This window comes from Brassica rapa, chromosome A03 (genome assembly GCF_000309985.2).
Source record: "Brassica rapa cultivar Chiifu-401-42 chromosome A03, CAAS_Brap_v3.01, whole genome shotgun sequence".
Taxonomy (NCBI): Eukaryota; Viridiplantae; Streptophyta; class Magnoliopsida; order Brassicales; family Brassicaceae; genus Brassica; species Brassica rapa.
The window spans coordinates 3,066,294-3,076,646 of record NC_024797.2 but is presented as its reverse complement, the minus strand read 5'-3'; the positions used below and the strand labels follow the sequence as shown (position 1 = coordinate 3,076,646).

Below are 10,353 nucleotides of genomic sequence, written 5' to 3'. Positions count from 1 at the left end.
CTTACCATACACCCAACCACAGGCAACAATTTTAGCAAAACATTAAAAGCAGTCGAACACAAATGACGTGAGTCTCAGTTTATTCCAACCAAAACACGCCCACGTGAGCGAGCACTCTTCCTCTAGCGCGGACGCCAAAACTAACTATCAATCAACTATAACTTTGAAACTACCTATTGGGATCCGCTTCCTCTGCCTATCAGAACAGACGGAGAGAGAGAGAGAGAGAGAGAGAGAGAGAGAGAGAGAGAGAGAGAGAGAGAGAGAGAGAGAGAGAGAGAGAGAGAGAGTGAGAAGAGAAACTGCGGCGGAGACATTCAGGTACGGCGCCGTCTCGACACAGTCGGCAGTTTCCTCTTTGTTTAGCTGAAAACTGTTAGTTTTGTAGATGAGTGTGATTCTGGTTAGGACCGTGAATGTTTGTAAAGGTTTGTGTCTGAATATATGTTAAACTATTGTAGATCTTCTTCACTATCTCTCTGTGTTTTGTTCTAAAACCTTTGTATTGTGTGTTTTGGCCTTCACAGATTTACACGAATTGGATTTGAAGTTGTTGAGGATGGCGTCTGTGGTGAACATTACATTCTTCCACGGCTACAAAACAGAACAATGGTTCTGTATGTGTTGACAAACTACCTGAAGGGATTAATGAGATGAAGATTAAAGATGATAAGGTTTGAAGAATCTTTATATTCCCAAGCTTGGACATACTAATGGTCTCTTTAGTTTGTTTACTAATGTGTGTTTCTGGACTCTTTTGTAGGAAATGGAAGCAGCTGTGGTCGATGGGAATGGAACTGAGACAGGTCACATCATTGTTACAACCATTGGTTGTAAAGATGGTCAGCCTAAACAGGTTAGCTTCCCTAACATTGAATATCCTTATTTTCTTTGTTTATTTAGAAAGCTTATTAGTTAGTATACATTAATGGCGCAAGGACTAAATATTTTACATGAAAGCTAGAGAGCTTGCAGTTGCTGTAGCGTTGTCTAATGTGTTATTTAAATACTGAAGTCTCTGATAATTCTTTTGGTTTGTGCTCTTTCAGACCATAAGCTATATGGCAGAGCGCGTCGTTGAGCAAGGTTCATTTGGAATTGTTTTTCAGGTGTTTATTTAACAACACATTACAAACCCTTAATAGTTGAATCTACTAAGTGAGAGATTGGTGCAAAGACTCAAGATGTTTTCCTGTTACTTGTCTGCAGGCGAAGTGTTTAGAAACGGGAGAAACTGTTGCGATAAAGAAAGTTTTGCAGGACAAGAGATACAAGAACCGTGAGCTGCAGACGATGCGCCTTCTTGATCACCCTAATGTCGTCTCCCTCAAGCATTGCTTTTTCTCAACGACCGAGAAAGATGAGCTGTATCTCAACCTGGTCCTTGAATACGTTCCCGAGACTGTCTATCGCGTCTCAAAGCATTACAGTCGAGCAAACCAGAGGATGCCCACGATATACGTCAAACTCTATACATATCAGGTAATGTTTTTTTTCATTCACCCCATGAGAATATGTTCTCATAATTTAGAACACTACAAAAATAATATTTTCTCATAATTTAGAACATTTTAAAAAATAATAATAATAATAATAATTTAGAACACTATGGTTTGGTTCATTATTAAATTTGTTTCTGCCTTGCTACGGTGGATGCAGATTTGCAGAGCTCTAGCATACATTCATGGAGGAGTTGGAGTCTGTCACAGAGACATAAAACCACAGAATCTTCTGGTTCGTGTATTAAGCTGAGATGTCGGTTGATAACATTTAACGTCTATGTGCTGCTGCTTGAGTAACCTTGTGCTTCTTGTAGGTTAATCCTCATACACATCAGGTCAAGCTCTGCGACTTTGGTAGCGCTAAAGTTCTGGTACAGCTTCTATTATGAGTTTTGAATCTGTTTTAATATGAAAAAGAAGTAGTGTAAACTGAATATAACTTTTTTTAAAAAAAATTCTTTGGCACTTCGTTACAGGTCAAAGGCGAACCAAACATCTCATCCATCTGCTCCCGTTACTACCGAGCACCTGAGCTTATATTTGGAGCCACAGAATACACAACAGCTATTGACATATGGTCTGCAGGCTGTGTTCTTGCTGAATTGCTCCTTGGACAGGTACTTTAATTTCAACCATTTATCTTTTGTGAATCTTTGTATGATGTTTAAAAGCTATGTGTTTACGATTATTTGGCTGGGTAGCCTCTGTTTCCAGGTGAGAGTGGAGTCGACCAACTAGTAGAGATCATTAAGGTATGGTTTTGAACACACATTACAGTGAAGAGTCTCCACTTCGTGCCATTGATTACAACTTGCTATATCTTATTGTGTGTTTACAGGTTCTTGGAACACCAACTCGAGAGGAAATCAAATGTATGAATCCAAACTACACTGAATTCAAGTTCCCTCAGATTAAGGCTCGTCCTTGGCACAAAGTAAGCAAATTAAACATCATCAGCTTCTCAGTATTCTCTATACTTTTTTTGAGCCTCACTGATTGAAAAAAAACTGTTGTTGGTTCCTAAGATATTCCATAAGCGTACACCTCCAGAAGCTGTAGATCTGGCCTCAAGACTTCTCCAGTATTCTACAACAACAGTCTTTATACCTTCTTTTTAATTCTCTCTCTCTCTCTCTTCCTCTTGTTGTCTTCTTCTTCTTTTAAGTTTCTTGTTTGTTGGGTTCAGAAACTAGGATTCACATTCACCTGCTGCCTCTGGCTTGCTCTTTCAGGTATGTCTCTGGTCTTTTCATTTTTTTTTTGATCAAAAGTCTCTGCTCTTTTCTTTATCATCATTTCTTGTGATCCCTTCTGAGAACAGAACACAAAAAATATGATGCATTAGCTTTGGTTATCTATCAAATCGTAAATCTTATATACTATACTATAAACAGCTCTCATCATATGTTTTTCATTCTTACAAGAAGTAATAGCACCAAACTTTGATATAGACTTTTTGAGTATACAACAAGTCAAAGCAATTTCAGGAAAAAGCCAAATTTTCTCTAAGAAAAATAAGAATCTAGTGGTCTTTTTTAATTGACAAGGTTTGAGTACACGACTGCCTTCTATCACTCTCATTTCTCTAGATGGGACCTATTTTGCAAATTTAGTCCAATATTTTTTCGTTTTCTGATCAACTGAATGAATGGTACCATTGTGTCACGGGTCAGAGGCCCAAAAAAACAAGCACAGGTGTATATCAAAGCGTGTTCTGTCAGAGAAAAACTTACAAATGAATAACCAAGGAAGTCAGAACGTTGCAACTTGCAAGCCCGTCACTACATTTGTCCACACTGACACCGACACTTTCAGAGAAGTCGTGCAGCACTTGACAGGTCCATCAGAGAGCAATGCTGCAGCGGTACCAGAAGCAACAGTGATAAAATCCGCCATTCAAAGGAAGCCCACTTCTAAGCTCCATGAGAGAAGGCAATGCATGAGGCCAAAGCTTGAAATTGACAAACCTCCTCTAAGCTTTAAACCCACTGGTAAGACCCCATCATCTAAATCTGGCGTTACCAAACTTTTAACGAGTAAAGTGGGCAACCCTTCTTCATTGTTCTCTAACTTGTCCTTGATAGACGGAGATAAAGCAGATCCAGATAGTTGTACAACAAACAACGAAGAAGAGGAGAGAGACGCTTTTACTTGCATCCATCGCTAAGGTCTAAACCAGGGTATACAGAGCCAGAGCTGCTTACTTTGTTTCCTTTAACATCTCCCAATTCGAGTGGCAGACCATAAAGCGTGTTCTCTGCCAACTATCTCAAAGCTCATGTACATGTAGCGTTTCAGAACTGTATCATTGAAAGAGAAAGACTCTTCACTTGCATTATCTTAATCAAGATTTGTCTCTGTAACATTTCTGCAATGCTTTTTCTTTCTTCATCGGTTAAAACGCCACAGGCTCTTTCATCTGAACAACTAAAGCATTTAGTACATCGAACATACTGTTTCTCCTAGGGTGAGAAGAATCTCCGGACATAAAGACATTCATTTTCCCATCCACATCCAGCCAGCTACACCCTGCTGGCTTTTTCATTTCCTTTTTCTTCATTAGCTTCCTCAACTCCTTCACGCCTTCCCATTTACCATCTGCGGCATACATGTTCGATATCAGAACGTAGTTCCCGATGTCTTCAGATTCACCTTGCAAAAGATGATTTGCAGCTAATCGCCCCAGATCCATCCTATTATACGTTATACACGCCCTTAACAGTGTTCCCCATATATTTTCATTAGGTTCAACTGGCATCTCTGTAACGAAAGCATATGCATCATCATCAAGTCGACCCCTTCGAACTTCCATTGTAGGTTTCAACCCATAAACTGTCCTTATTGAGTCGAATATATGCAATCCGTCTTGTATCAATCCAGCATGACAGCATGCAGTCAACAGAGTAGTTATGAAAACATGATCCGGCTTAATCCCCAAGTCCATCATATGAGAGTAGATCATAAGTGCTTCCTCACCCATGCCATGTACAGCATACCCAGCTATCATAGATGTGAACATAACCAGATCTTTATGAGCTTCTAACTGGAAAACAGAATACGCATTCTTCAAGCTGCCACATTTTGCATATACATCTAATAGAGTCCCCTTCAGGCGGATATCACCAAGTCCGCCTCTAATAATATATCCATGGCATTGTCCTACTAGATGAAGAGAGGCTATATGCGCACAAACAGGAAGGAGATTCATGATAGTCACAGTGTTAGGCCTCATCCCTCGAGCTTGTATCTCACGGAAAACATCAATGGCTTCACTAGGACAGCAACTTTCAGCGTAGATACGAACCATCAAACTCCATGTTGGTGAGATCAGTAGTAAGCATCTCGCTGAGCATCATCCTGACTTCCGCTATTAGCATATCCTGATAACATTGAGTTGTATGTAACCAAAGTTCTCCTCTTTGATAAACCCTGAAAAATCCTTTGAGCGTAATCAACATTACCACATTTGGCATATGCATCATCAAGCAACGCATTGCCAAGCATGGGTTCCTCCTCATTGTGTAGAAGACCCGCCTTAACTGAGTACCCATGGACTTCTTTTACTTTACCGACTCCCAGTATATTTGTGCAGAATTTGACTATGCTTAAAATAGTAACAGAGTCAGGAATGATTCCTTCATCAAATAAGTGGCGCAAGAGGTTCATGAACCGAGAATGTTTTGGAGTGTCTGCATAGGCATCAAGAATAGCATTCCAAGATATTATATCCTTTTTAGATATCAGTGAAAAGGCCGAATATGCTGCGCTTGTGTCACCAAATCTCGCATAGAAACTAACGAGAGCATTCCCAACTGATGTATCCTCCAAGAGGTAAGCATGGCGCAAAACATAACCGTGGATCACTTTGCCAACGGTCGAGTTATTTAACTGCGCACAGACAGGTAGGATGCTGACGATGGTTACCGAATCAGGAGAAACATCCCCCTTATGCACCAACTTCTGAAATAACTTTAAGGCACAATTTGATGCATAACCAGCTATGACAACGTTCCATGAACCAGATCTTTGGAACCCATCGTCATAAACAACGATTCTGCTTCTCTTATCCTCCAACTCTCAAATAAAAACTCACAAGAGAATTGCACACATCAACGTGACTCTGCAACCAAGACCTCTGCATAACATAACCATGAATCTGCCTACCACTTCCATACGCAACGCTCTTATCCATAGAAGCACAAACCGGCAAAATATTCGCAATCGTTGCATAATTCGGCTCTACAGGCTCCTTAAGCATCGTAGAAAACAATCTAAGCGCATCGGCCTTCATATTGTTCTCAGAAAACCCAGCAATAAACGCATTCAATGAGACAACGTCTTTGTCAGCTATACTATCAAACGCAGTATACGCATCTGGGAGAACAAACCCGCATTTTGCATACATGGAAACAAGAGCATTCCCCACAAGCGTATCTTTCTCCAAACCTATCTTGATAATATAAGAATGCAACACCTTTCCACTATATGCAGCCTTCCCAAGGCGAGCACACACAGGCAGAACAATCGCGAATGTAACGGAGCTAGGCTTAGGCTCATCTTCAAAGAGCATTGCTTTGAAGAACCTCATCGTCTCATGAGCACAAGAATGCGAGAGTCCAGTGAGAACAATGTTCCAGACAACGGGATCAACGCTGTTCATTTCCCTGAACATCTTCTTGCAATAATCCATTCTCCTGCATTTCGCATACATGTTGAGAACCGACTTTCAAACCTCGTTGCACCCCAAATGACCAAGCTTTGCCACGCAACCGTGCAGAGCTCTCCCTGATGTGAGCTCAGAGACTGAAGCGCAAGCTTTGACGACATCCGAAAGAACTCTGTGATCTACTCCAGAGACAGATAGAAACCGGAAACTCTGAACAAATTGCCTTAAAACTTCCATCTTTCCCTTAAATATTCTAGCAACAGACGCCTATCAAGTCAAATAATTTGGATCAGACATTTTCACAAACACCTTATGGGCAATAACGATTTACTTCCAATCTTCTAACAGTCAAGATATAAGCGTTGCCTTTATGTGAAAGAGACATAGAGAAACTAAGGAAACACACAATATTTATCAAGTTCCTTGTGTGTCTCACTCAGTGTCTGTCTCTGCATAAACGCAAGCGAGATTTTTAGCTGAGTGGAGTGGATTGAAATATATATGAATGTTATGAGTATAATTCAAACTAACTGGATAAGTAGGAATATAGTAAATAGGTCAGGTCCTTAACTGCAAATATACTATTCTTTTGGATTTTTCGGAAGAAAAGGCCATTATAAGCCCATGAGAGTTTATATGATAGAGGCCCAAAAGTCTAATAATACGACCCATCAAGCATCTTCTTCTTGTCTCTTCAGCAACAAGCATGTTGGTTCCTTGGTTCTATAATTTTCTTTTAACACTTATTCTCCTTTGTTACTTCAGCAAGGAGGTTAAGGTTAAAACAATACAAAGGTGTGGGTTTTGCATCTTGTTTCAAATCTTTGGCACATAAGCTTTATTGTGTTCACATACAAAAAGAAGGTTTCTGAAACTAATCATATGATCTTAATCTATCATTCAAACATCGTAAAAACCCCAACAAACTAAAGTAATTAGAAAAAAACTCACTCAAAAGGAACAAGCTTTGAATATTCACTAAAATCCTTTACACAACTTTCTTACACCTAAACCCGTAGAGCACACTACTACAATCTTTCAACGTTACCTATGAGCAGTTGGTGTACAAAGACTCAAATACAAGGAAAAACACTTGATTAACTTTGTTTAAACCCATCATACAAAGACTCAAATCATTTCCTATAAATTCAACGTTACCTATTTTTGTTTAAACCCATCATACAAATCCATTTAAATCCATTATGAAATCAAATCAATTATTAAATCTGTATGATTGAATAACACTTGATTTGAATTAGAAATTATAAATCATTTAACCAATAACATATGATTTCAATACGGATTTTAAAATCATAAAATCAATAACACTAGATTTAGTTTGGATTTCCAAATCCATTAAAATACATTAACCGATAACCCCTACTTATAATTCATCAACTTAAATTATTTTAAAATTTGTTGGATTGTAAAGCACTGATAATTTTTTTTATTTTAAATCATTAATTATGAGTCTTCACTAAGTTAGGTTAAATACATAAGAAACTTATTTGTAAATATTGGATAGTGAGATTTGTTTCAGCTTCAATTTCACTTGTTGAGTTTAAACAATTTCTTCATTTCATGATCTACCAAAAGGTTTCATACCTCATTGCAGTGCCAAAGAAGAGTGCTACGCCAATGACATAAAAGTGGCTGCTCATTGTTCTTTCAAATCCACATAGCAGCTGATATCTCAAGTTTGCATATAATCCAAGAAATGTGTCATAACCAAGAGCATTTGTGGTGATTGATGGGACTGTCACAGATATTCTGTCAGAAGTGGATTCTCTTTTGCAAGTCAAACTCTCTAAGAGGATAGATCATTTCAAATATATTTTTTGGTAGCTTTTGCAGTGTATTTTGCAGGTCAAATCAAAATGGAAGCTAACAACTAAACAGCAGTTGCATTGCATACTGATACAGTATGTTTAAATATGAAAAGGTAATGATTTTTTTCGTTTTTCACTCATTTTATTAAATCAAAAATTATTTAAAATCCATGAATAAATGATTGAAATCAAAAACTGTAAGAGATATTACATAAATTTATAATTCATCAACTTAAATTATCTTAAAATTTTAAAATTAGTTGGATTGCAAAGAACTAATAATTGATTTTAAATCATTAATTATGAGAGTTTATCTTCTTCCCTAAGTTAGGTTAAATACATAAGAAACTTATTTGTAAATATTGGATAATGAGATTTGTTTCAGCTTCAATCTCACTTGTTGAGTTTGAACAAATTCTGCATTTCTTAAGAAGTGAGTTTTTTTCACTTATATCATTACTCTTAAAGCAAGTGTTTATTTAGTTTTCATTCGCTCACCGGCATAATCAATTTCTTTATTCTATGAAAATATATAAAAAAAATTCAAATGATTTAGTATCTATTTCTCAAATCATTTTCTTTTATATTCATTTTCATAGTTATAATCCAACTTGTATTGAATATATGAATACTACTGAAATTGAGAAATTAGCGGACAAGAGATTAACAAAAGGAACACTTTTATTAGTCATTCAAGTTACACTAAAAATAATTAGAACAATAAATAAAAATTTGAAGTCGAGAAAACATGAAAAATCTTCCTTGCAATCAATGTTCAACAACATGTTGAATCCATTTAGGGGGGGTTAGTGGGAGCAGAATTTTTATAGAGTTGGTTGATTCTAAAAGTCAATAAATTTGTTAAATTTGTAAAAAGTTATAAAGAGTATTTCATATTTTAAAAGTTTATGAAAATGTTCCAATTCAAGGTTTTTTAAGAATCTAGAGGAAATATGCAAGATTTTTGAAGTTTTGTCTTATGAGTAAAATTATCTAGAATTCAATTTCCAATAACTCTAGATTTGATGCAAACTTAGAATCATTAAAAACCAAACTTTTTGATTTGAAGTTTTGCCTCTGGCCACGCCGTGCTCGCCTGCCTTCCCCCCCCCCCCCGCGACGTCCCTCCGGCGACATACCCATGCTTTTTCCATGAAAGAAATACCCATTCAATCTTACAAAACCACCACCGTTCATCTCCTTCACACGAATCTACAAGTTCCCTTGTCTCTCCTACAGCGTCAAGGATCCAAGGAAGATGAAGATAACGTACTCGCCGAAACCGTGACTAAAAGTGAATAACAAACAACCAAATCAGAGTGTGGTTCGAGTCGGTTCTGCTTCTTAGTTTTGCTCTCTGTTTCTTAGTTTTGTTCTTTGTTTCTTAGTTTCCAGTTTGTAAGAAAATCAAAAAAACTGTAATAACAAACAAATTTTCTTCAGAGTGTGGTTTCAAGAAAGCTGTTTTATAAAAAACAAAATCAGAGTGTACGATTCGATCTGTAAACCTGTATTCTTCGAGATCCTCGAGCTTATACGCCAGAGGTTTGAACGTCGGGAGATTCCCCAGCTTCTGCTTAAACTTAAAATTAAGACTTTATGATATAAAAATATTAATCATTTTTTAATTAAATCACTCAGTTAAAAAGATTTTTCATACCGGTCGATAAGATTACGGTTAAAGGAGAAAACTTGTGATGTAGTTCTGTTAATCGCTCGGTTCATCAACGCTTGCGATGCTGTGCAGATTCGTTTAGCGAGCGAGAAATGTAATCTCCAGTCTCTCCCATAAAGTCGCCGCCAAACCCTAATTCCATCAACATCAAGCTCCTTCTCGCGGTGGCAGCTGGAGTCTTGTCTCCGGTCACCGTGGGTCTCGTGTCTGTTTTAAGCGCGCTGTCTCAACCCTTCGCCTCCTCCTCTCGTCTCTCCTCCTTGTTCGTGTGTCTGAGTTCGATAGGTCTCTCCTTCAAAATAAACTGAAACCAAAGGCGTTTTTGGTCTCTCTGGAGCATGAACGAGGTATGATTAGTTGAGGTAAGCTTCGGGAGGCCGCATGGATCTACCTTTAGTCACCGATTGCGCTTGGATATGGGTCAGATCCGAGATCTGAGTCTCGCCGGAATGCACGACGCGACGCTGCCGTCACCGCTTCTGCCTCATCGTCTCACTCCAGTCGGTCTCCTCTTCTGTGTAGTTCCAAGGTTGTTGTAGAGCTTCTCCTCTCTTTATTTTTTTTTTTTGAAGAATGTTAAATTTATTCAAACAAAAAAGGCCTTTTTACAAACTAATGCAGCTTGATTCTAGAGTTTTTGTTTTGTGAAAACCATAAAAATAAAGCTTAATTCTATGCCCG

The 10,353-nt window shown here is 37.9% G+C and overlaps 1 protein-coding gene, 1 long non-coding RNA gene and 2 pseudogenes across 4 annotated transcripts; 2 read left to right on the top strand and 2 right to left on the bottom strand.

Annotated features, from left to right (window-relative positions):
• The first annotated feature begins 223 nt into the window (after positions 1–223).
• LOC103856168 (shaggy-related protein kinase epsilon) lies at positions 224–3,846 on the top strand. 3 transcript variants are annotated; one of them, XM_009133260.3, is made up of 13 exons: positions 224–428; positions 528–674; positions 764–856; positions 1,050–1,109; positions 1,210–1,482; positions 1,660–1,734; positions 1,817–1,873; positions 1,979–2,119; positions 2,204–2,254; positions 2,341–2,436; positions 2,528–2,734; positions 3,176–3,493; positions 3,587–3,846. In XM_009133260.3, exons 2-11 carry the CDS (start codon positions 654–656, stop codon positions 2,618–2,620), a joined length of 960 nt encoding a protein of 319 aa, XP_009131508.1. In that variant the 5' UTR covers positions 224–428; positions 528–653; the 3' UTR covers positions 2,621–2,734; positions 3,176–3,493; positions 3,587–3,846. The 3 variants fall into 3 exon arrangements, with proteins under 3 accessions (XP_009131508.1, XP_033143167.1, XP_033143168.1); XM_033287276.1 differs by having other exon boundaries at positions 3,171–3,493; XM_033287277.1 differs by having other exon boundaries at positions 303–321; positions 3,171–3,493.
• Positions 2,672–3,465, bottom strand: LOC108871228. The gene is made up of 2 exons (XR_001957856.2): positions 3,236–3,465; positions 2,672–2,813 (listed from the first exon to the last, which is right to left on the bottom strand). It is a non-coding gene; the product is annotated as an uncharacterized LOC108871228 (long non-coding RNA).
• Positions 3,178–3,893, top strand: LOC103856169 (annotated as a pseudogene).
• Positions 3,847–9,296, bottom strand: LOC103856170 (annotated as a pseudogene).
• Positions 9,297–10,353: the final 1,057 nt, after the last annotated feature.